Raw genomic sequence first — 27,595 nt, 5'->3', positions numbered from 1 at the left:
GGTGAGGATGAGAACAGGAAGGATCAGCTTGGGAGAATGGAGGGACAGAGTGAGGGGAGGGACAACTGGACTGGGGAACCTTGGTGAGCACAGTAGAAACAGGTGTGTCTCTGACTCCTCTGCCCGCTCTTGGGACTTTGTCCCCTGTGTGGGGTTGTCTTGCCTAGTCCTGATATGAGGGCTTTTGCCTTGTTTTATTGGAGACCTGCTGTTGTCTTAAGGGAAACAGAGGGGAAGTAGGGGGTGGGGGCTGTGGAGAGCGGAGAAAGGACTAACTGTGGTCAGGATGTATTGTATGAGAGAAGCTACTGCATGCAGAAACAAAATCATACAAAAGTGCCTTCATAAACGGTTATCCCAGTTCTTCTTTATAAAAATTCATAAATTAGATGAAATGCAAAACGTATTTTTGTCATTCAAACATATGTATTTAAGATAAAATATGTGTGCTTGACCTGTAACTGGTATTCAGCTGAGTTTAACAATTCATAAGTAAATAAAAATGTTGCTCTCTTTTGTCTAAGAACAAAAGCTTGTTCTTAAAATGCAACTACAAAGCCAGGCAATGGTGGCACACATCTTTAATCCCAGCATTTGGGAGGTAGAGGCAGGAGGATTTCTGAGTCCGAGGCCAGCCTGGTCTACAGAGTGAGTTCCAGGACAGCCAAGGCTACAGAGAGAAACCCTGTCGTGAAAAAACAAAAAAAAACAAAACAAAACAAAAATTAGCAAAAACAACAACAAAAACAGCAATTGCAAAAGAGGTAACTATTATAGAGGTATGTATTTAAATCACTTGTGGAAAACTGTAATAATTTCTTTCAGTTCAGAATCATGGTTGCAACTAAGATTTTCCTTTTGCCTGTGATGCATAGCTTGGCGACAGACACTGCCTTCACTGCTGTGACGATATAAGGATGCTCAGGACCTGGTATGCAATCTGAGGGGGTGTGAAGGCGGCAAAGTGTTAAGTGCAGTTAGGGCTACTGTTTAAAAAGTGCTAAGATGGTCACATCGTAACCTTAAACTCTTCTACTCACGGTGAATCTACTGGAGATTCACTAGCTCGTGACAATAAAGCTGGCTCTCCTCAGAACACACATTACTGTTGGGATATCACAGGCATCCGTCTAACATAGTGTGTAAGCCTTGGGTTAGCTCATTCTGGTCAGGCCAGTACGGCCTAATGGAGCCGACATTAGACCTAAGGCTTCGGTTTCACTACAGGGCTCACATTTCAGAGACTCCCTCCCTTCTCAGAACTTGAAGTCTAGTCAATGAAGTCAAATAAAAATCCTTAGGTATTTATAATTTAGGGAATTCTTTATTAATTTTCCCCTGATAATTACGTAATTAATATAATGGAAATGTGATTTTTCTCAAATTATGAATATACATGAAAACTGAGCATTTATTTGTACCAGTTGATATTAAACCATACAAATCTGATTTTAATATATACACGAACAAAATTAAGGAAAGAAAATAATTTAATGTATTGCCCTTTAAAGTCACATTTGGAAGGTAATAATATTAAGAATAACTAAATGTCACAAAAAAGTCACTCATAAAGTACTGAGAGCAAAATACTGGTTTCTGCGTAATGAACAATCTAAGAGGAAAGGTGGGCTGGTGGCTAAGTGGCTCAGCAGTGACCCAACTGTGGACTCGCAGAACCCAGGTAGGAGGTCAGGTGTGGCGCTGAGCACCCTCTGTGGAAACAGGATCCTGTCGGCTGGTTCCACAGGCTCGGCTTCACAGCCTCTGTAACTGCCATCTTTAAACATTTATGCTTTTCAAAAGAATTGATAATACTTAAATGAAAATAGCTTACAATACTGTAAACTTAACTGACATAATGCTAACATTCAAAAATAAAACATAAAAATTAGTTTTAGGCACAAAATCCATGAGAGTTACAGAAACAATGGTTTGTACTCACAGCTGGCACTGGTCACCTTTTATCCCCTTGGTTGTGCAGAAACACTTTCCTGTGTGCAGGTGACAGACATTTGCATGGCCACCGCATGTGCAAGCTGGAAGTCAAAACAACATAGTATCTATTAAGTAGTAGCAGCATTATTTTACTTTATGGGGCTTTTTCCTCATGGCATGTGTTATTTTTAGTCATAAGAAGGGAAAGTGACCTATGTGACTTTGCAAAATTTTGCAAACATCTTTAAAATCCCCGAGTGACTTCTGTCTACCATGTTCCTCAGTAGTTCTTTAATTCTACTTTGTGTTTCTGCTTACGATCTGACATGACATTGGTGAAAAAAGTGGTTAAAAGATAGTGTAGTGGTGCACACCTCCAATCCCAGCACACAAGACACGCATGGTGCACAACTCCAATCCCAGAACATGGGAAACGCATGGTGCACACCTCCAATCTCAGAACATGGGAGACGCATGGTGTATACTTCCTAGCCCAGCACACAGGACATGCATGGTGCACACCTCCAATCCCAGCACATGGGAGATGCATGGTGCACACCTCCAATCCCAGCACATGGGAGATGCATGGTGGACACCTCCAATCCCAGCATGGGGGAGGGGAACACATGGTGCACACCTCCAGTTCCCACATGAGGAGGGAAGGCAGCAGACTGCCAAGCAAAGTTATCCTTGGCTACATAGAGAGTGGATATGGCTTTGAGGAGGTGATTGGACCAGAACACTCATGGGTAACAGGTAGAGAGCAAGAATCCCGGAGCACAATGATTTAATGTCAACCTTGCCTCTACAATTGCTAACTATATAACTTTAAACAATTATTGAACAATTTAAATAAATCTCTAGTGGTTTCAGCACCTATAAGTAGAGAATAACAAACAGTACATAGTTCTAAGGACTCGTGAGAATTAAATGAGATATTGTAACTTAGAACACTTAATTTGCCAGGCAGGCGGCAGTGGTGGTGGCAGCACACACCTTTAATCCTGGCACTCGGAAGGCAGAGGAAGTCTCTCAGTGGAGGCCAGCCTGGTCTATGGAGCAAGTTCCAGGACAGCCAGAGCTACTTTTAACAAAGGCAGCACTGACTGGCATCAGCACTACTAACGAGCATGGTGGTCACCGGTCACCGCTAGCAGTGGGACCACCCCTGTACTTAGTGTAGGGCTTGTCTCGGACCTCTGGGATTAAAGTCACAGACAGAAACATCACAACTGTGACAGGAGTCAGAGCAAGAATGGTCTCTAGAGACTGCTCTCCTGGCCGATGATGAAAAGGTGGCTTACTTCTTCTAACTTTTATAATAGCTCTTTTAGTTAAGAATAAAAGAAGTGGCAGTGCCGTCACCCACCCTTGCAGAGATAAGGAAGATCAGGGAACATGTATATGAAAACCATGCCAAAGAGCAGATCACAAACCAACCGAAAGAGATTCCTAAAAAAATGTGAACTACCAAAACAAAGTAGTGAGGAAACAAACAAAATATCCTCAGTAGTTTCATAACAATAATTAGAGTAATTAAAAAGTACACACAAAGAAAACTTAAATTTCATGCAATATTGCTAATACCAGATCTTCACAAACTCCTCACAAAATTTAAAAAAATAAAATAAAAAACCTTCACAATTTACTCTAGGAGACAATATTACCTTGAAACCCAAATTAAAAGCTACGAGGAAATGCAAATACTGACAATACATCTTATGAGCATACATGAGCACACATGAACACACATGAGCACACATGAGCACACATGAGCATACATGCAGAAAAAACTCAACACATTTGAAGTGGAAATCTGGGCACATGTGAAAGGTCTCACATGACCATGAAGGATTTTTATCAAGAGAGAACAACACAGGGCTAGAGAGATGGTCCAGGGGTTAAGAGCAGTGACTACTCTTCCAGAGGTCCTGAGTTCAATTCCCAGCAACCACATGGTGGCTCACAACCATCTGTAATGGAACCTGTTGCCTCCTTCTGGTGTGTCTGAAGACAGCATCAGTGTATTCATAAGCATAAAATAAATAAATAAATCTTTTTAAAAAAGAGATGGAAAGATAGTTTAATAATCAAATATAAGCATTGTTCCATCATACTGGCCAATAAAAAATAATATTAATTCAATAAATCAGAAATATCATGAGAAAACCTAACAGTCTTTCATTCTTTCATAATTAATGACACATGCCTTTAAATCCAACACTACTGAAACACAGGCAGGCAGATATCTGTGAGTTTGAGTCTAGTCTCGTCTACATAGCAAGTCCCAAGCCAGGCTAGCTAACGTCATGTAGTGAGAATCATGTCCAAACAAAACTCGTCAGCCCTAACTGGGACATCTATTTCATACCGCAGCCTGGCAGAGGCTTGAGGGTCATAAGGAAAGGCACAGGTGGGAAGACTATAAAGGCAAGAAGGTATGAGACTGCTGTGAAACTGTGTCCTGGTCATGACAGGGCCACTGCACATGTGAAGTCACAGCAGCTGTGACCGCACATACATGACCTGCACAGGGTCACACCAGCCAGACTGCCAGCTCTGGGCCGGGGGTCACATGGTCCCAGAGCCAGCTGAGGAGCGAGCGCACTTAATGGCTACTAAGAACAACAGTGTCAGCGTTTAGGGATGCCACCCCTGGCAGGATTCATTCGATGGGCTTCCTGTCAGGAAGATGGTAAATGCTGAAGTGGCTGTAGAAACAGATTCAATCAAAACACATTTAATGCATGAAATTCTAAAGATAATATTCTTCAAAAATCAGTAAATCAGAAATAGAAGGAATTCACTAAACATAAACTGAATTTTAAAAAACTAAAGCCTATAGCATCATGCTTATAGCGAGAGACTACATGTTTTCTACTCCTAAAATCAAGAAGTCTTTGCCCTCCATTTACATCATTTATTTCCACCTTGTATGGGCCATTCAAATCAAGACAGACAAAAAATAAAGTCAGTCAAATACACAAACAAGCATAAAGCTGAGGCTGGCTATGAGTACATTATTTCTTCTATGCAAGGAAATGTGTTCCTAAAAAGTATTTCGGAAAGAAAAATCCGATAAGCAAAGATAAATGTGAAAGATCAGTGTACAGAAGTCTTGCACAGACTCTAGGGCAGAGCTTTGGAGTATGGTATTTGCCTAGCATGTGGGATGTCTTGAAGTTGAATCCTATAGCCACAAAAACAAATAATAAACCTTATCTAACTTCAGGGTGGCTAGTGAGGCCTGGCTAGCCCAGCCCGAAGGTCTGTAATATTTCTGTAACTAGCAATGAAAATATAGGAAATAATTCCACTATAAAAGAGCATTAAAATGCTAGGGCAGTAGCTACATTGATAAAGTGCATGCTACCAAGCATGACCTAAGTTTCACTCACAAAACCCACATTAAAAAACAAAAACAAGCACACACAAGTGTCACAGGTCCTGTTTGTAAAAGGCAAAGTCAGGTGGATTCACTGGAGAGAGATGGCCAGACAGCCTAGCCTATTTGTCAAGTTCCAGGATACTGAAAAATGCTGTCTCAAGAAACAAGTTGAATGGCTCCTCTAGGAGCTCACATGAAGCTATCTGCTGGATTGCACATTCATGTACACAAGCATGGAGAGAGAGAGAAAGAGAGAGAAAGAAAGAGAGAGAGAGGAGAGAGAGAGAGAGAGAGAGAGAGAGAGAGCAGGAGAGACGCAGAGAGGAGGAAATTAAGATTAATGAAATTCTGAAGAAATAATTTCAGAAATGTGTCAAACAGCTATCCTGAAAACTGTAAAATACTGTTGAAAGAAAACTAAAGACAGGATAAATAGAGTGAAAGAAATATCAATTCACGGCTCAGAAAACCAGTTACCCAGCTGACAGTCGGAATCCCCATGAGAAACCTAGCTGGCTACTTTGTACAAATTGACAAGTTGATTCTCAAATTCAATTATAATGACAAAGAACAATGTGAAAGGGTCCTGAGGGATAAAATCAGAAGAGTCAGCCATCCCAATTTCAAATACCACTGCAGAGCAACAACAGTAAATTCAGAGAGCACTGATAGAGCTTCAGAATTCTGGGGAGTGGGAAGGAGGCTCTGAGTCCACACACTCAGGAGCTGAGACGGCTAGACGGGCAAGTGTGCGTGCTGGGTACTGAACACCAGCCACAGATATCATTCCAATGAGTAAGAAACCTAAACTTAAGGCTTAAAAGCTCTCAAAACAAAACGTTCAAATAAGTATGTGATTTCTCTTGTAGTAAGATATTTTAAAGATTCATCAGATTTGAGCTCAATCATGTATGAGGAGTGTTAAGTTTTATCAAATAATATTACTTTTATTAAACTTTCTGGTTTTTTAAAGATTTATTTTATATATGTGAGTATACTGTTGCTGTCTTCATACAACACCAGAAGAGGGCATCAAATCCAATTACAGATGGATGTGAGCCACCATGTGGTTGCTGGGAATTGAATGCAGGACCTTTGGAAAAGCAGTCAGGGCTTTTAGCCAAGCCATCTCTTCAGCCCCAAATAATATTACTTTGATATATCATGTCAAAATAATTATTAGCGAGTGGACATTAAAGCTGTCTTTCAGTTGTTTAATTGTTGAGAATAATATTATAAGCACTCATGTGCATATATTGTTGGAAGATACATTTTATTTCTCTTTTCCTGCCTGCCTAGAACTAGACTGGCTCTGTCCTTCTACTTGGCTGTTTGATTGACTCCCAGACATTCTGAGGACAGCTGTACACATTAGTATTTCCACTCGTCATCCATGCAAGTTCCAATTTCTCTGCCTGCGCATTCATTCTCGTTATTGTTTGCATTTTAATTAGAACCATAAATTGGATCCGAAAGAAGATACGACTTGAATTTACTTCACTAACTATGAATACAGTGATTTTTTTTCCAGGCTTACTAGTATGTTTTCTTTCAAATAATGTTGATTCAAATGTAAGGATAAATTCTTTTAACTAGGAAATTCATCTTTTCATTGTTGAATTAGATTGTTGTTTATAGTCTAGAAATAAGTAAGATATATGATTTGCAAAAAATTCTCCTGTAATTCATAGTTCTTTTATTTTATTGGTAGTATCTCTTGTCATGCAAATATTTTAAGATTGATAAAGTATTCTGTCCTTCCTTCCTTCTTTCCTTCCTCCCTCTTTCTTCTCCTGTGCTTGACGTCTTCATGAATTATCCTTCTAGCACTGTGATATAATATCATGACAAAAAGCAACTTAAAGGAGAAAGGGACTTATTTTGACTTAGAGTTCAGAGTGATGAAGTGAGCATAGAAAGCCTGGGTATGGACAGGAAAGTGGGCGTGCCGGCTAGTGTGTGTCAACTTGACTCAAGCTAGAGTCATCTGTGAGGAGGGAAACTCAATCCAGCTGCATGGCATTTTCTCAATTAGTGATTGATGGGGGAAGACTCAGACCACTGTAGGTGGTGCCACCCCTGGGCTGGTAGTCCTGGTTTCTATAAGAAAGCAAGCTGAGCAAGCCATGGGGAGCAAGCCAGCAAGCAGCACTCCTTCATGGCCTCTGCATCAACTCCTGCCTCTGGGTTCCTGCTCTGCTTGAGTTCCTGTCCTGACTTCCTTCAGTGATGAACAGTGATGCAGAAGTGTTAAGCCAATTAAATACTTTCCCTCTAAGTTGCTTTTGTCATGGAGTTTTATATCACAGCAATAGTAACCCTGAGACACTGGGTGGTAACATTTTACCAACACATAGAGGCTTGGTTGAGGATAACACCTCATCTGAGAAGTTGAAAGTGAAAATGCTTGGGGGAGGGCGGATATTTCATTATAAAAAGCAGAGAGAAGAAACAGAGCTTACTTAAGATGGAGTGTGCAGGCTTATTTGTGTGACTTTATAAATAAAAGTGTATAAATGAATCTCTTTTAATAAATACCAGATAATTGGGAAGGTTGCAATTTACTTTATGCCTATTCCTGGGAAGTATGTGTTAACTATTATATCAATAGTTTGTTTTCCAAAAGTAATAAACAAAATGTTTATTGGTCAAAAACATTCATTTTAAGCCAGTATTACTGAGATATACAAAGATGTGACAGAACTTGCCTTTTTATACGACACAGTTCAGTGATGTGTGTGTGTGTGTTTACAGAAACAGGCCTCATGATTGCAGTGTTATTTGACAGAACTTTTATCACTCCCTCTCCAAAAAAAAAAATTTAAAAAGCTTTTCCCATTGTCAGTCCCTCCCCTATTATCCAGCTCTCCACAGTCTCCATGGTTGCCATGGCAATTAGAAATCCATTATCTATACAGATTGAATTATTCTGGAAATTTTATTCATAAAGTCATACAAATAAGTCTTCATATTTTCCTTTAATGAGAATATAAGTTTTGATATTTCCACAAATGAAAGATGTGACACAAGGAATGACGACTATCCCCTGGCCCTCACTGGTTGCAGCACTCGGGAGAGAGGGCCCTGTACCTTGCCTGAGTAGCACAGTATCCCTGCTGGCCTGGATATTGGCAAGCTGGCCCAGAGGGTATGAGAACCTGAGACCAGGCTCTGCCCTTCGCCCACTGTGGCCTGGGTGAGCCAGCCTGGCAGGGGCAGTGCTGTAGAGCTCCCCTACTGACCAGCTCAAGTACTACCCAGGACCAGATCCAAGGCTTTGAACTGGCCCAGTCAAGCATCTACCCCTCTATGTATGATCTACTGGAGTACGTGAAGGGGCTGGTCCTACAGATCCTAACCACAGGATCTCCACAACACAGGGCAACAACAGGATATCCAAGAGGAGTCCCAGAGAGGATCCAGTATTGACGATAAAGGAGAAACCAGAGGCCCCGAAACAGACCAATGACTCACAGCAAGGAACATCTGCTGTAAAGATGTGTGGATAAAGGAGTGTACTGTGGGACACACTCTGTGACACACTACAGCTTCCACGAGATTTTTTTTTGAGGGGGAGGCTGTAAGGGTGGAGGTACGAAAGAAGATGAGTGGGAATGGAGGGTTTGGTGTGAAATTAACAAAGAATCAATAAAAAGTTGAATAAAAAATATAGAGTATTATCAAGGAATAAAGGAACCCTAAGATTTATTGTTAATATATGACTAAGTAATGAATGAACACACCATCACATAGTTTAATGATAATCTGAACAATTTCAGACAAATACTGAGGCATATTCCAAAGAACACTAAAATCAATGCATATTAATATTTTAAAACTTGGATTTTATTTATCCTTTCTGGGAAAACATTGTAATAGTTATTCTTGCAGATTTTCCTTAAAGAATTATCATCGTATAGTAACTTTAATAATTTCTGAAACAAAAAAACCCCACATACATTAATATATCTTTTATGGAGCTCATTTTGCAAGAATTCCCTTGTGGTACTACACTTGGTAGTAAAATAGCACAAATTCACCTTAAATGCAATTGTTTAAAATTTATACTTCGCGGCAGTTTTTATATTATTCTGTGTTGTCAGCATCCGAGGCCATTGCTTTGTGCTGAGTAAGCTCCTGTGAAACCATCATGCTGTGGCCTTTAGTTTGGGAAATTTTATTTGGCAGTGATTTTATAGCCTGGATACTCACTTGGGGGCATGACACAGTCACATGGTATTTCTGTCCCCAAAAATATAAAGCTGCAGTGGCGACTTATAAGCAAAACTAAACAATGAAAAAAAAACAAACTGGTAGAAAGGTCATCCACATGAGCTGTATAGGAAACAAAATTCAAGCAATCAAAATGGGCAGCCATTTTCTGCTCCTTGTCTGTCATAACCATATGACAACAGTTTCTGGAGGTCATGCCAATTTATTTAATCTCTTTTGTAGTCTTCTATGCTGATCATGTTTGATGAAATACCCTAGGTTTATTACCAATTAGATATCTAATGTGGTAAAATTCTACATAAGGAAAAAGTGTAACAGACACATAATTCGAAATCTTGTCCTTCAGAATCACAATAGTCTCCTCCCGTCTTGTGCTAAGCCTTGCTAGCCCTGGAGAACCAGCCCATGAGATACCCGAAACCTCAGCTTCACCTCGGCTGCGAGTGAGCTATACCTGAGCACATATAAGAGCTGCCACCTGTGCTGCAGTAAGAATTCTCTGGTCCATGCCACAGCGGGTAAGACTGCTCTTAATACGCATGGCAATCCTCTCAGCTGCGGGATAAGAGTACCTATCTGTCTGCAGATGAACCCACTAAAAGGCATTATTCTGTAGAGAGCTGGCTGTGGACACCGTGATTGGAAACCTGGGCGCTCTCAGGCAGGAGCTGGGCAGCACTGCGCGCACATAGGAACCTGGGCGCGCTCAGGCAGGAGCTGGGCAGCACAGCATACACATAGGAACCTGGGCGAGCTCAGGAAGGAGCTGGGCAGCACAGCATGCACATAGGAACCTGGGCGAGCTCAGGCAGGAGCTGGGCAGCACAGCACGCACATAGGAACCTGGGCGCGCTCAGGCAGGAGCTGGGCAGCACAGCGTGCACATAGGAACCTGGGCGCGCTCAGGCAGGAGCTGGGCAGCACAGCGCGCACATAGGAACCTGGGCGAGCTCAGGAAGGAGCTGGGCAGCACAGCGTGCACATAGGAACCTGGGCGCGCTCAGGCAGGAGCTGGGCAGCACAGCGCGCACATAGGAACCTGGGCGCGCTCAGGCAGGAGCTGGGCAGCACAGCGCGCACATATGAGTACATAGATATTCCTTGCTGGGTTGCTTTTTTGTTGTTGTTGCCATAATTCTTCATAAATTGCTAATTTTTTTGTCCATTTTGCTAATCATTCCTTCCATGTTGCTGACTTTCCCTTTCATGTACAGAAATTAAGTTATTTACTTGTTTGTATCCTCTTTCGGGTCATTGATGACTTTTAACAAATAAAAATACTTTAGAAATATTCTTTATCTGTAAAATAGTTATACTAATTGTTTGCATTATAAAATACAATTAAACAGACATCCAGGCAAAGTTCTTAGCAATGTTGTTGGTATTAAAAAATGACCAATAAATATGAAACAAATTTGAAGATGAGGCAGGAAGCTCGGCTTATGGATAATATGAAATACAGAGGACACAAGATGTGTATGGTACGGTAAAGGGAAGATCTGAAAGTTAGTTATTTAGGATCATACCATAGAGACTCCTGGAATGTATTTTTAAAACACTTTGAAGTAGTTACTCCTTTGACAATTTTAGACACTGGAAACTTCAAAAATGAAAAGGAAATCTCTTCTTGAATTGCTTTCAAAGTAAAACTGTCTCTCTTTTCCTACAAAGGAAGTATAGAGGGGTAGTTACAATTGGAGAGATTGTATGTAATATTATTTGTGGAGGAGGGATCTTTGCACTAAATTAATCAAGACTGAATGAGACCCTCCACCATGTCAAATAATCTACAACATTTAACAGCAACAGAAGAGGAAAGATTACAGAGACCTAACATTCTAAATAAGGGAAATAAATTATAAAACAGGAAAACACATCACGGACAGGTGGAGAAAGACTCGTGTTCAGATGGAATATACGGGTTGAGGAGAAAGAATTACGGATTTACTAACATCAAGGCCAAAAAGGTCAAAGTATCTATAAATAATATTGTCGGTTTGTAACTGAAACTTGTGCAGAAATGCTCAAAATGTTCAACCAAAAGCTGACAACTAAGTTTCAAGCTATCTAATAAAATAATCTGGACTGTCCACTAGATGTACAATTAAATCTTCTATACTTTTGTGAAAGGCTAAAATCAGATTTTTTTAAATTCATTAAAAAAAAATCAAGAAAATCCATACATTTATTCGTGGCTAATAAACTCAAGCACTTTTTAATCCATGTCTAATGTCATATATAAAAAGGCCTTTGGGAATGGGGAGAGGAAAAAGGGGGGCAGGATCAGGTATGGGAGAAGACAGAGGAGATGTACAGAGGGTCAGGAAATTGAACAGAGGTGTGTAGCAATGGGTGATGGGGAACCAGGGGTAGCCAACAAAGTCCCAGATGCCAGGAAAGCAAGAGACTCCCGGGACACAATGGGGATGACATTAGCTGAATACCCAACAAAAGGGAGAGAGAACCTACAGAGACCATATGAAAAGGTTATGCATAGTCCCCAGTTGAGGGATGGGGCCTTCTCAAAATTCCAACCCAGAATTGCTCCTGTCTAAAGGAAATACAGGGACAAAGAGTGGAGCAGAGACTGAAGGAAAGGCCATCCAAAGACTTCCCCACCTGAAGATCTATTCCATATGCAGACACCAAACCCAGTCACTATTGTGAATGCCAAGAAGTGCTTGCTGACAGGAGCCTAATATGGATGTATCCTGAGAGGCTCTGCCAGATCCTTACTGATACAGATGCAGATGCTTGCAGCCAACCATTGGACTGAGCATGGGGACCACAATGGAGGAATTAGAGAAAGGACTGAAGGAGCTGAAGAGGTTTGCAACTCCATAAAAAGAACAAAAGCAACCAACCAGACCCCCTACAGCTCCAAGGGACTAAACTACCAACCAAAAAATACACATGGAGGGACCCATGGCTCCAGCTGCAGCAGAGGATGGCCTTATCTGGCATCAGTGGGAGGGGGGCCCTTGTTCCTGGGAAGGCTCTATGCCCTAGTGTAGGGGAATGCTAGAGCTATGAGGCAGGAGTGGATGGGTAGGGAAGCTCTCTCATAGAAGCAGGGGAGGGGGAGAGGATAGGAGGTTTTCAGAGAAGAAACTGGGAAGGGTGATAACATTTGAAATGTAAATAAATAACCAATAAATTTTTTTAAAAAGCCTTTGAAAGAAAAGTTTTCTTATATAGTACATTCAGAGAATGTTTAATTCTTACAAAGTATTTACAGAAACCATTTTTGTTAATGATTCCTACATTCCTAATATATAATTAACTTCCCACAATCACTAATTATCCTAAGCATTATATGAGAACTGCAAAACTATATATCCAATTTGGCATTTAACTTGGTTTAGCAACCAACCCATCAAGTATATTGTAATAAATTTATTACATTATTTACTCATTAAGTATTTTGTAATAAATTTATCCAAGAAGAATATGATCTAGAAGAGGAAAAGGTATTAGTCATACAAGACTGGAAAAGACTTTCTTTTTGTACTTATATTTTACCAATAAGTAAGCATGAAAAATCTGGACAGCTACCTTATGTTAATAACATACTTATCTGCTGTATGTGAAGAATGGATTATAATGAAATACATGCTGCTAGCAATGACTATGGAAAACTGAGGCATAGATTAACACTGTCCCAAGCGATCAGCGGACCACTAAATTAACACCAGAATGGGACTTTCCCACTCAATCAGAATAAATCTCTTTGTCCTTTACTCCAGAATTTGATTTATTCATAACACAATGACAGTATCCCACAATGTTTGTAAATTTAAGTTATAACATACTTTTGGCAGTTAATAAGCATTCAATCACTATTTGATGATTTCAAAGATAATTCTTCTTTGTAAGGCACTGTAGTTTGTGGGTGCACTGAGCTGTTCTACTCTAAGAAAAAGGTCATTACTTTCTTCTACTGCAATTTATAAGTCAGTTTGGAGAGCATATTTAAAATGTATACCAAAAAAATACATCAGTTTGAATAAATTAACTATAACTTCAGAGTACCCACAATGTGTCAGTGTTCCATTAAGGAACATAAATTTAAAAGCACTTCCCCTTGGAGAAGTTCAGCCAAGAGTGAGCCCAGATTTTAATTCTACGCCTCTCGTGCCTTCTTCATCTATTTCCTGTCTATCTGTTGTGTGGGTCTGGATCTGTGCCTACCCAGATGTTGCCTTGTCTGTCCCTGACTTTGTGCCTGGGTTCCTACATGAGGTTTTGTGTGTGGTTTTTTTGAACAGAACAGAAAGCACCACACAAGGAAAGATAGAGGGACATTTATACAAATCTTTAACAGAGTTTTGCAAGGAACAAAATCACTAACTCCAACTGACCCCAACTATCGCAGAGAACAAACAAAACTATTAAGAAATATTCATATATTGTCTTCAGCATGTGTGGTGGATATTCCTGGTATGAGGTTGTTTTCAACCCACTTGCTGCCTCCAGGATTTACTGTCATTGAGTGAGTGTGTGTGTGTGTGTGTGTTCACATGTGTGCGCGTACACACACACACACACACACACAATATTTAAAGGTAGTGTCTTAGGATTATACTTATGTACCTTGGCATGATGGCACATGCCTTTAACCCAGCTCTCAGGAGGCAGAGACAACTTTGAAGACAACATGATCTACATAGTTAGTTACTGGCCAGCCAGAGCAACATAATGAAACCCCGTCTCAAAAAAACAAAACAAAACAAAACAAAACAAATTTATAGCTATTTATTCCCTTTGGTATGAATTAACTGCATGGGAAATCCAAGGCAAATAAGGTTGGTTGTACACTGTTTTCTTAAATGTGGGTTGAACAACAGACTGAGTTTACAGTAGGACAGCAGTTTTAAATCACCTCAAGGCACATTGTTACCTCCAGTTTAAGGTCCAGAAAAATCTGCAGGCTCTTTGAATGTAACAGACATTTTCATAATAATAAATCATCAACTTTGCTATAGAAAAAGTCTTACTCACACAATGTTGGGGTGATTTGCAGGGGATTGGACCCCAAGTCCTGGTCATGATAAGCAAAAGCTATACCTTTCACCTAAAGCCCCATCCCTGCTTTTGTTTTTTGTTTTTTGAGAAAGTGTCTCACTTCCTAACCTAGAGTAGCCTTGAACATCATGGTATGTAGATGCAGAGGGACTTTAAGCCAACAGCATGGATCATATCCAAAGACCTTCTAGGTCTGTGTGATCTGGCTGGAATAAAGCCATACCCTTAGCATGTGCCTTTAATCCCTAAGATTGAAAGTGAAGTTAGTTTGTAGAAGGAAGCAGCTATGTTTGAAAGTGACATTTAATTGAGGGGCAGACAAAGTGGAGAATCAGAGAAAGACTTGACAGAATAAGTCAGAGATCAAATATACCCAACCCTCATGAGAACAGCACAGGAGAGAGAGGACTTAAGAGAGCAGAGGGAGAGAGGAAACAGGTTTACAGAGACAGGTTGCAGGTTAAGACAGAATGAGCCAGAGAATGAGAAGGAGCCAGAAGATTAGAACACATTGCCAGAGTCAGTTTGAGGCCAAGTGGAGCAATTCAGCCAGAAACCAAGAGAAGACAGTTTAACTCAGTCAGCTTGGAGAGGAGCTTGGGCCAAAACATCTGAGTTGAACCAACCAGCCAGAGTTCAGAAAGAACTAGAAAGGGTGAGCTTATTCAGCAGTAGACCTCCAAGAAGACAATTAGATATTGCAAGTAGGTCAAACTTGCAGTATGAAGCCTTGAATGCACGATTCTCCTATGTTAGTGCCACCAAGTGTTGGGATTACAGAAATGGCCACCATGGCCACCTGGGTAATTCAGTGTTACTAGCATGCTTTAACCTGCTAACTGACAATCAGAGGATCTTTGTATCAGCTGGCACTGGGGTTAGTATTCAGCAGAAGCACATGCTAATGCATCCATAAACAATCTCACTCCAGGCACCAGACGCACAGATGCCTGAGCAGGACAAATGCCTTTAACACAACGGCCAATCCCCAGAAGAGTGGTGCCTGTTTTCAGTCTCTGAGTAATCTCTCCAGGCACCATTCTTCTAGGGGACCAAAGCTCAGTTTCCAGAAAACGACAGTAAATGTATGCTTTCTGGCTTTTTAAATTTTAATTTTAGTCATTACTACATAATTTACCAATGTCATTTATTAGCTAGGTAGTGAATGTGGAAAAAAAGTCAGTTATTTTTATATATCACATGACACTATATAGTCACAGACAACAAGACATCATCTTGCTACCTTTTAGGACCTAAAAAAATAAAGTCAAGGATTATTTAAAGTTTCATAAAAGTCTGCAACAAGGAATATGATAGGCATTAATCCTTCATCCCATTTAATTTTCTATTTACTGTGCATTAATTAGCTTGCCAGATGTGATATGTCAGTAACAGAAATTAATATGGAATAATTAAACTAGTTTTAAATCTAACAGCAGAATACTACCCCCAAAGGGGAACATATTTCTCAAAGCACCCTGACTACTGAAAATATAAAATCCTTCATAACAATTTAAATCATTTTGAACTGATTATAAAGAGTAAAATGTTCCTTTTTTCTATTTCAGCAAAAGTTTATATAATCAGTCATATGCATTTGGCAATACATTCTGATCCATGACACCAAAGGTGCAAGCAAGAGGAAAGATCACAACACCACCCTGGCCTGAGCTTCAGCCATCTCTCTGCCATATTACAACAATAACCTGCCCATTGAACTTTTACGTTGTTTATGTTGAAAACAGCCAGCACCTGAAGTCATCCTTCTTAAAGCTGAGTTATGCCACCCTTCTCTCAGGAGTGTCAGCGGTTCTTGTACACAGAGCACACACCGATGTTCTCACCGTTTCCCACAAGGCCCTACGATCTTCTCATGCTCTCAGCTCTCCACACTACAGCCTCCTCTCCACACTACAACTCCTTCGGGGTTTTTCACTTTCTCTCAAATACATTAGAAATTGTTTTTAAGGACATCTGTCATAGCTGTGACTTTTGTCTGGAACACTCTTCTCTTAAAGCTCAGTGAAAAGCTTTACTACCCTCCAGAACTGCACGGCGAGTCACCTGCTAAGGACACCATATGCACGGGTTATGGGGACATGAGGGATCAAACTGTCAGTGACCTACCCTCCAGAACTGCACGGTGAGTCACCTGCTAATAAGGACACCATATGCACGGGTTATGGGGACACGAGGGATCAAACTGTCGGTGATCTATAAACTTTGTCCCTCCTGGCTAGCGTTCACAGAACCAGGAGGTGCTGTGTACAAAACTGAGGTCAGGGGAATGATGGGCAAGTTGCTCAGCTGTGAACACTGTGATCACCAGCACAAGGCATGCCCACTGAGCAATAGTGACATGACACTTTCGGATCAGATTGAAGACCCACTCCACAAAACAGAATTCATACCTGGTTCCAAACTGGGCCAAGAACCATTAGCTGTGTGAGTCATAAACTCTAGGAAACAACTTCCTGCCAGCATCCTGTTTAATGGATATAGTTTTAAACTGCGCTCTCTATACATATCTAATCTATTAGACCAGCAGATTAGCATAGCTCTGAACTCTCGTCAGAAAACCTTCCTGTTGCACATGTGGCAAGTAACAGAGACTCACAGCTGTCAAACTGCAGAACATAAGAGACTGGGTATGTTCATCCCTGACTGAGACATCTACAGTGTATGCTCCACCAACGAGGTTCAGGCATCACCACAGAAAGGTCAGAAAGATCACAAAAGCCAGTGGTTGGAGCAGAGAGCTGTTGTCAAATAAATTCTCCACGCATGGCAGGCAGGCTACACACATGACCTCTGAGCAGCTATGGCTGCACACAACCTGTGTTGGACCAAGACAGGTCAAAGTCCAATATGGATGGAGTAAGGGCCATGGACTCTACCCCTAGCTGAGGAGAGCCTTGTAGCTGATGGCTGCTGAGGGAGACTCAGTCTACATCAATGAGGCCACTGACAGGTCGCTCATGTTCCACTGGATGGTCCTACCACCACATACACACTGCAGTCCTGGGTGGACTCAGTGGGACTTAAAAAGGAAAAAAGGGGGTTGGGAAATAAAAGTCGTGGGCTCTAATGACAATTAAAATGAAAAAAAGAAAAGAAAGAAAAAACCATGCTAATTGAAAGAAGCCAGTCAAAACAGGTTTTTAAAAAAGTAGTAGAATTGATATTTTGGACCAAACCCATCCCCTTAACTGCTACCCTATCCAAACAGAAATCATAGCTGCTTTTTCTATAACAGTCAACTGTTCATTCCAAAAGTCAATAATCTATCAAAAAAAAACTACCTGCAGTGATCACTTTATCAATGGGATTGTATACACCTTACTACATTTCTTGTAATAAGTACACACTCAATTTTAAATAAAAAAGTAATATTTTAAAATAAGCATCTCACAGAGTTTTTATAATTCATGGTCTTTGATCAATAAATACTACCTTCAAAAATACTGAAGCTGGGGGGTTGGTAAGATGGCTCAGCGAGTAAGAGCACTGACTGCTCTTCTGAAGGTCCTGAGTTCAGATCCCAGCAACCACATGGTGGCTCACAACCACCCGTAATGAGATCGGATGCTCTCTTCTGATGCTTCTGAAGACAGCTACAGTGTACTTACATATAATAAATAAATCTTTTAAAAAAATACTGAAGCAGGATAGGAAAAATAATTCATTTTTTTTCTTTTGATTAGCACATGTACACTCAAGTAGGTTTACCTGTGCACTGCCCGCCATTGGTTGGGTCTCCATAGTAACCAGGCATGCAGTCCTGACACTGTCTCCCAGTGGTGAGATTCTTACACTGCTCACAGACATTGTTGTTGACGCACGTGCTGTGTCCATTACACTGGCAAGCTGAGGAGAACAGGAAACAGTGTCACAAAGAACCCAGACACTGTAAGAGTGTGCAGAAGTTACCTGAGACTGATGTTACTTTTAGAATGGGATTCTAGCAAGGGGCAACAGTATCACAAAGAACCCAGACACTGTAAGAGTGTGCAGAAGTTACCTGAGACTAATGTTACTTTTAGAATCGGATTCTAGCGAGGGGCAAAGAACATTCCCCAACTTTTAAATATGTAACACAGGCAGCTGAAAGCAGCCATACATGACAGTGACTACATCGTATTGTAGGTCACAACTGACATCATTATTGATAAGGTGTAGGCTCTATAGATAATGTGAAAGATAAAGATTACAGGTTGTAAGGAATATTTTAATGTACTCATTAAAGAATCTTATGAATGTTTTACCTATTAAATTACATAAAGACAAGATTAAATAATATAGCTTTAATAAAGGACAGTAAGTTCTTAATATAAACATATTTTACTTATACTTAATAACAAATCATAAATACAGAAAATTTTCTGGCAACAAGTCTTTATTTTAAAAAATGAATGGTTACTGTGATAAACAAAGGGAATGTTCATTTGAATAAAGTTTTATCTCCTTAAAATAACCAGACAGTTCTTAAACCATCTATGAAACAAAAAATCTACTAATGAAAAGTTCAAAATAAAGAAAATCAAATATGTAAAATAATATATTTAAAATACCACAATTTTGTTTTCAAATTAAAGTTCACAAACATGCCTTTTAAAAGGTTAGGAACAGCAAACTTAGCTCGACAGTCACCAATAACAAATTTGGAGTTCTTTCATAATAAAAACATTATGTTGGTACAACTTCTATTACCATGCTTAAATGGTTAAAGAGAAGTTTTGTACAGACATGCCATATATACATAATTAATTCATCCATAATTAATTCACTCAGGTTAGAAACATGAATATAATTGCCTGAAGAACCAAAATAAGAAACAGGCTAGAATACTTTGTGAAATTTCAAGCCACATGAAAACAATTATCTAAGCCGAAGCACCAGTGCTTCTGAGAGTGCGTTTAGCTCTCACACCCAATGTGTCATACAGGTTATGACTGAAAAGGCAGAGCGAGGGAGGCTCCCGCAAGAGCAGCTACACAAACAGAAAGCACAGGAATGACCAACAACACCTCACGAAATTAAAAGACCATGGCTGGCCAAAGGCCAGTCAATCTTTCCTGTCTGAACAAGAAAAATCCAAGGGCAGCCAAGAAACCTGTGTCTTGGATCCAGTTCCAGATGGCTGGGATGTCACAGTGGATCTAATAAACAGGATGCATCACACAGACATGTCAGGATGGGTGAAGGGAGGCAGAATTCTGTGATGGGAGGGTGCTGGCAACTGATATGCTTACAACTAACAAACTAGCAATGACAAGGCCAAGGCCTAGTGTAAACGGCTGTATCAAACACAGAAAAAGAAAGGCTGTGTTCCTAGGCCTATGGTTATGCCTTAATCAACACTGGCACCAGACTGCATCCATGGGTAGCATGACCTGACACTGAATCATTTTTCTAAGATGCACTGAAATAGTCTGATAGCAACATAAATAAAGAACAAAAATAAAACTAAAGATAATCCATCTATTTTATTTTGCCTGCATTTTAAATCTATCCCAGATGGCTCCTTATTTATGGAAACACAAACAGAAAAACAAATCAAAATAAAACATAATGACAAATTCACCATTTGATTGCAAACAAAGCATGTAGTTCTGAAAATATGGGCTCTCTATAAACATGTGTGGCATTTAAAAATATCTTCGTGACATTATTGGCAAATTTCTAGCATACTTACACAGAAATTCAAGGCAAAAAAAAAAAAAAGTGTACCTACGACGTCTTTCAAAATATAGCTTATCTTAAAGGAAAAGGAAATTGCCAGGGGCTAATTCAAAGTAGAGACTGAGTTGGAAGGAAGTCTGTACTCTACATAGGGTAGACAAGTGAGCATCAGCAGGCACGGCTTCCAGACTCTAGCAAGGCCAGCAAAGGTAACTGCTGCCACCTTCCAGGAAGGGAGGGAAACTGAGTCACAGGCATACACTGACGTTATTGCCTGCACCCATACAGAGAAACAAACTACCAAAGCCCACGGTGAGACCAAAGAGGCAGCAAAGAGTAGTGCTTGCCACTGAAGTCCAGGCATGAAAGGAGAAGGCTGCATAAAGACGTCAGCTCTGCTCCTTACACCGTCCGCTGGACGGAAGTCCAAGTCACTACAGGACGGTACAACACGCACATCCAGCATCCTGTGAGGAGGTCCTCAGACCTCACGCAGGCAGCTCCCAAATGACGCCAGGAAGTGTGTCTACAACTCAAATCATGCAAAGGGCATCACAGAACAGAGATGAGAAAACATTTTCTTCTCAGAAAAAGACTAGGCAGTCAGTGTCTTAGATCTTACAAACTATATACTTTTTATTTTCTTTTCTTCAAAATTTTATTTTATGCTATGGGTATTTGTGCAGTGCCCTTGGAGACCAGAAAAGGGCATTGGATCCCCTGGAACTGAAGGAAGACTTGGTTGTGAGTTTCCAGGTGGTGCTGGGAACCCAACCCAGAACTTCTGGAAGTACTGCCAGTGCTCTTAAACACTGGTCCCTTCACACATGCACACACACACAGACACAGACACCTAGAGAGGAGAGGGGTCAGGGAGAGAATGTGAAGTAGGAAGAGCTATATGATCCGAGGGCTATATGATCTCCTGGCTGGAGAGTAAGAGAAGGCGAGACGTGTGTATGAATGTAGACATGAAGTTCCTGTATGGAAGAGGCAACGAACGGCTTATCCTCAAAATGAGGAGACAAGACTGAGGGGGGAGGGGCCTGCATGATGCTAGTTAATGAAACTCTTGTCTTTGAGCTGATGTGCATAATTTAGTTGCTTCTTCCCAAAATCTCACTGCAAACCTGACGGAAAGCAACTGACAATAACCATACCACAGCACAAACTCGGGGCTGCCTTAAAATTTACTCCGCCCGATTAAATGGATCACATTTGAACATGGATTCCCATGGTTGTGGGACACCCACATTTTCACACATTTTTACCAGAAAATGGTCTCCAAGGCAACGCCCAAGCATTTGCTCCTCTCTGAAGTCTCAGGAGCATAGTCTTGACACCCTGGGGAACATCCTGAGGCCTCCCTCCATCCCCTCCCTAGTCTGTAGCTCACTGCTTTCCCAAAGCAGCCACCAAGGCTTCTCAGCTTCATGGCCACGTTTACCCGAAGGTATCCTGGGGCTGGATTTTTAATGTTTCTACCCATGTGTCACAATCCCGGAGGAGATCATTCCAGAGGGATCACTCTGCTTCTTCACTTATGCGACGGTGCCACCCAAGTTCCAGCCAGGTCTTCCTCCCTCTGGCTGACCCTCCCCAGAACTGTGTCCAGACACCAGGGAGGCTGCCTGTCCTGAGGCACCTCTCAGTGCAAGCACGTTGTAAATAGGAATAGACGTCCAACTAATTTAAAAGACCATCTCCAATGGTAATTCTTTTGCTGAGGAAGCATACACCTGAGATGTCTGTAAATCCAGAACAGCAGTGTGGCCTAGACCAGCAGTGTGGCCTACACACAACTACTCACTAAGGCATGAGATCGTACTGTCTCCTCCAATCCTCATTATGCTTTCCAGAAAACTCTTTTATATTTGAATCAGATGGCACTAATTGTGTTTGATGCCTCTGTCTCATTGCAGGGCATTATTTTTAAAGATTTTCCTTCTCCTTTTCCAGTTTTTGAAATGCCTTAAGTGCACACAGAATTTTTTCTTCTGCCTGTCCTTGACCCTGTCAGCCTCCCATTCTTTATTCATCTCTGAGTGCTGGGCCCTTCTTAGCACAAATCTCCCACTCCGGTGATTCTGTCTTGCACATTTAATCTATTTGTTACACTCACTGGATCTTCAACCCCAATGGCAACATTTCCCTTCTGTAAGTTTCCCTTGACCACTTTTCTAAAACTGCTGTGTTGTTTTCAAATTGTACTTCAAGTTTTTGATTGACAGAATTTTAGATTTATAGAATTGTAAAAATATCACAAAATAATTATATACCAAATGTTAGTTAGTATCTTACTGCAAAATTAAGAAATTAACATTGGTTAATTAGTAGTATAACACTATTACCTAAATTAGACTTTAGTTGAACTTTACAACCTTTCTACAAATGCCCTTCTTTACTCTATCACATCATACTGATTTCATTAGTGTGTTAATTATTTATAATAAGGAGATTCATTATACATTTTCACACATAAATAAGATACTTTGATCAAAACACCATCAGTGAGGGGAGAGCTCAGTGACATAGCTCTCCCCTCTCCCCAACTACTCTTGTGTGTGCATGCAGGGTGCGGGGAGGCGTGAGAAGAAGAATAGGGAGAGGAGGAGAGGGAAAGAAGAAGAGGACGGGGAGAGGAGAGGGAGAAAGAGTCAATTATTTTGTTGCCTGGGTATGACACATTGAGAAGTCTTTCAGTTTGGCTTCCTTCTGCCTCCTCCCTCTCTCTGTCTCTCCTTCCCTATCCCTTCCTCCCTCTGTCTCTCCCTCCCTGTCTCTCCCTCTCCTCCTTCAGCATTGAAAAATGCTCTAAGCTTATCTTGTGCCCTCCCCGCCCCAACTATAAAAGCAGCCATTATGAAGAAGGCCTTTGACTCTTCCACTGAAGAATGAGGTTTGGAGGTGTATGTACTAGGCATGTTCATGTGGTTTAGAGGTGTATGCACTAGGCATGTTCATGTGGTTTAGAGGTGTATGTACTTGACATGCTCATGAGGCTTGGAGGTGTATGTACTAAGCATGTTCATGAGGTTTGGAGGTATATGTACTTGATCTCTCGGTAAGCACCTTACCCTTCAAATGCAGCCACAGCACTCTGCAGTTCCGTCCTACTGCGTGCTGCTGCTGTTGGTGGTTTTGTCTTTCACTTGCTCTATGGTCTCAGTGCTGCAGCATGAGCATCCCATCTAAAGCAACCTCTGGGTAGCAACTATTCTGCCTCGGGTCTTTCCCTGGTCCCAAGGAAACTATTCATCAGAATCCTGGATAAGCTCAGAAGTATGGGCCTTTTAGTACCCATAAGGCATCAGGAAGAGATGCAGAAGTAGATAACGACCAGCCTTAGAGGAACAACTCCTAAGAGCATTTATTATGGCTCTTCCCACATCCCCAGTGGCTCTGAGGGCCAAACTGCTATGCGGTAGCCAGCCTAATAACACATATATTATTGATTTCCTAGCTCCATTTTTAAGTTCTCTTCATTCCTTCATTTATACCTCTTAGAAGCCGCCCTAAATAAAGGGCCTTGCCCCCACCTGTCACCTCCTCTGTGACATCACACAGGTATCCTTGCCCCCACCTGTCCCCTCCTCTGTGACATCACACAGGTGGCCTTACCCCCACCTGTCAGCCCCTCTGTGACATCACACAGGTGTCCTTGCCCCCACCTGTCACCTCCTCTGTGACATCACACAGGTTGCTTTGTCCCCACCTCAGCTCCTCTGTGACATCACACAGGTGGCCTTGACCCACCTGTCACCTCCTCTGTGACATCACACAGGTGGCCTTGCCCCCACCTGTCAGCACCTCTGTGACATCACACAGGTGGCCTTGCCCCCACCTGTCAGCACCTCTGTGACATCACACAGGTGGCCTTGCCCACACCTGTCCCCTCCTCTGTGACATCACACAGGTAGCCTTGCCCACACCTGTCCCCTCCTCTGTGACATCACACAGGTGGCCTTGCCCCCACCTGTCAGCCCCTCTGTGACATCACACAGGTGGCCTTGCCCACACCTGTCAGCCCCTCTGTGACATCACACAGGTGGCCTTGCCCCCCCACCTGTCAGCCCCTCTGTGACATCACACAGGTGGCCTTGCACCCATCTGTCAGCCCCTCTGTGACATCACACAGGTGGCCTTGCCCCCACCTGTCAGCACCTCTGTGACATCACACAGGTGGCTTTCCCCCCCTCACCTGTCAGCTCCTCTGTGACATCACACCGGTGGCCTTGCCCCCACCTGTCAGCACCTCTGTGACATCACACAGGTGGCCTTGCCCACACCTTTCCCCTCCTCTGTGACATCACACAAGTGGCCTTGCCCACACCTGTCCCCTCCTCTGTGACATCACACAGGTGGCCTTGCCCCCACCTGTCAGTCCCTCTGTGACATCACACAGGTGGCCTTGCCCACACCTGTCAGCCCGTCTGTGACATCACACAGGTGGCCTTGCCCCCCCACCTGTCAGCCCCTCTGTGACATCACACAGGTGGCCTTGCCCCCACCTGTCAGCCCCTCTGTGACATCACACAGGTGGCCTTGCACCCATCTGTCAGCCCCTCTGTGACATCACGCAAGTGGCCTTGCCCCCACCTGTCAGCACCTCTGTGACATCACACAGGTGGCTTTCCCCCCCCCCACCTGTCAGCTCCTCTGTGACATCACACCGGTGGCCTTGCCCCCACCTGTCAGCCCCTCTGTGACATCACACAGGTGGCCTTGCCCCGACCTGTCACCTCCTCTGTCCTAGCCATAACACCTTTCCTCTTCTCCTTCAGGCCTTGACTGATGTTAACATGGCAGCAAAGCCTGGCCTTCTAATCATGAGTCTGAGCCCCCTTCTTCATTTCCTAGTACTCACCTACCACATGACCTCATAAATTTAATTTATATGAAAAAATATACTCCAGGTCAATTCATATTCTCCACGAGTGCAGTGATTTTTTATGCCAATTTATTCATTTCTATGTACCTAGTGGCTAAAACACTACATATACCTTTTAGCACACAGTATTTACTCGGCAAACATGAATTAAATAAAGTTTTTCAATTTGAACTCTCTTCCAGAATATACAGGTAGTGAATGAGGAATACAGAAATATGCAAAGAGCCCTGATAAACTTCAAAGGGATCTTCAAATGTGAATAGCATGAAGACCCATGGTGGCATTCAAAATAAGGCCCCGTAAATCTACCATGGATATTCAGTATATCATACCCACTTTCTCCATGGGGTTTGCTGGAAACGTGGAAGAGCATGAGAATTCTAGGATGTTATAACGATACACACAATAACGCATCCATGCGTTCATGCAGACATTAAACTCTTGTTACCTGGACACTGGATAAAAGACCACTCGTAGTTCTTCTCCTTGGGACACAGACTGGTGTCAAGAACCACCTCGCTGTTGTGTACCCCGGCGAGTTTCACTGGGCCCCGCGAAGACCCTTCGATGCAATATCCTCTTCCTGTATTACTAGGGTCATTGCACCAGCCACACCCAGGCTGTTCCAAGCACTGTCCACAGGTTCTCAATCCAGAACAATTTTGAGCTGCAGAACAGGAGCATTCAAAACACAAGTGTGACTTTTATAATCAAGCAGAATTGTATGCTTCAGAAAAATGTGATAAGAAAAAAATAGACACTAAAATGTCATCTGTGGTTAATAGGACACTTTTCCATAAATATCTGAGATATGAAGAACTCATCATACACATAGATGTATGCACAAATAAATATGCACACATGTACATATAGTACATACATGAACAAAGAGAAGATAAAGTCAATTAAAAAGAAAAACAGAGAAACATGATACCCATGGCACAGGAAAAGACTTATAGATTCCTGAATATCTTGCCTGTAATGGGACAGAGAGGAACACATGCAGAGACCTAGAGAACAACAGAAACTCAGAGCAAGTGGTGCAAGGATTCATGAGAATTTCACCTGCTGTGAGCTGTTTGAGAGCCAAGAACCTTCGACACTGGGTGTGAGCAAATAAGAACCATCTCAAATTGTAATAAGCAATAAAATATAGTATTCACTTGTTTAACCTCATAGACAGATGATTCAGAGGCAAAACGTGTTTTCTGAAGTTACATCTTCCTGGGTTCTTGCAACACACAGCTCTAAATGAGATGTCTCCATCAAACCTCTCCCTCAGAGCTCTTCCCCATGGTAGAGGAGGCAGAAAGAGGGTAAGAGCCGGAAGGGATGGAAGACACCAGGAGGACACGGCCCTCTCAAGCATCATAGCGAGGCTCTTATGCGCCTGAAGCAGCAAGCACGGGGCCTGCACGAGTCTGGACCAGGCCCTCTGTGTATATTCTATAGCTTTCAGCTTAGCACTTTTACGAGACTCTGAGTGTGTGAAGGAGTGGGTCTCTGATTCTCGTGCCTGCTCTTGGGGCTCTTTCCCTTCTCTTGGGTTGCCTGGTCCAGCCTCAATGGGATGCTTTTTGTTTTATTTTGTTTTATTTCATTTTGTCACATTTGGTGGCTTTCTCTTAGAAGCCTGTCCTTTTCTACTGAGACAGAAAGAGTGACTCTAGAGGGAGGGAAGAGGAAGGGAGAGGAAGAGAGGGGAGGGGAGAAAAAAACTGTACTCAGGATATAGTGTGTGAGAAAATCATCTTCAGTAAGTGGGGAAGTTACATGTTCCCAGTGCACAGTGGTGAGTGTCAACCCCGTTAACAGATACTAAACATCTGAACGCTTCCTACATTGACGTATCTTTCCTTACTTCCTTGATTTGAAGCACTTCCCTTATATCTATGATACTGGCCACAAGTGCTGACAGCTATGTTGATTATCTTCAAAACTGTATGGGTTTACTTTGAAGCCAATGAGAAATAATAAAAGCTATCAAGTCTCACATAGGTACAGTTATATTGCTGTGATATTCCAATTACTGACTGTCATGTGAAGTCATAGAACTGAAGGTGTCACACCCAGGACAGTCCACAGTGGCTGATGGACTTACAGCCTAAAGGTGTTCCCTGGGAAAATGACTGTGCCGCAGAATTATCTTTTTAAGGACCTAGAAGTAAAACATTCTTAGCATATATTTTAGATAAATTAAACTGTCCTCAGAACAACATTACTGTTAAGACTTTCAAGACAAGTGGAGGATTCTGGGATTAAAGAACCCTACATTTCTGTGCCGACTGAGGAAGAAAATTCTAATCTCCTACTTTTATTTCTGAAGTAGAAGTTCAGCTTTAAGAACAGTTGACAAGCTGGGCAGTGGTGGCGCATGCTTTTAATCCCAGCACTTGGGAGGCAGAGGCAAGCAGATTTCTGAGTTCAAGGCCAGCCTGGTC

At 41.9% G+C, this 27,595-nt stretch overlaps 1 protein-coding gene across 3 annotated transcripts in view; it reads right to left on the bottom strand.

The window, feature by feature from the left end:
• The window catches only part of Atrnl1 (attractin like 1), a 135,981-nt gene that overhangs the window by 12,461 nt on the left and 95,925 nt on the right, over positions 1 to 27,595 (bottom strand). For all 3 annotated transcript variants that reach the window (XM_031390829.1, XM_031390831.1, XM_031390830.1), the window contains exons 18-20: positions 25,603 to 25,821; positions 18,311 to 18,448; positions 1,943 to 2,036 (exon numbers count right to left, since the gene is read on the bottom strand). In XM_031390829.1, the coding sequence (XP_031246689.1) occupies positions 1,943 to 2,036; positions 18,311 to 18,448; positions 25,603 to 25,821 (451 nt within the window). The remainder of the gene's footprint in view (positions 1 to 1,942; positions 2,037 to 18,310; positions 18,449 to 25,602; positions 25,822 to 27,595) is intronic.

This window comes from Mastomys coucha, unplaced genomic scaffold (genome assembly GCF_008632895.1).
Source record: "Mastomys coucha isolate ucsf_1 unplaced genomic scaffold, UCSF_Mcou_1 pScaffold21, whole genome shotgun sequence".
Taxonomy (NCBI): domain Eukaryota; kingdom Metazoa; phylum Chordata; class Mammalia; order Rodentia; family Muridae; genus Mastomys; species Mastomys coucha.
The sequence above is the reverse complement of the archived record's forward strand: the minus strand, read 5'-3'. Positions and strand labels throughout refer to the sequence as shown.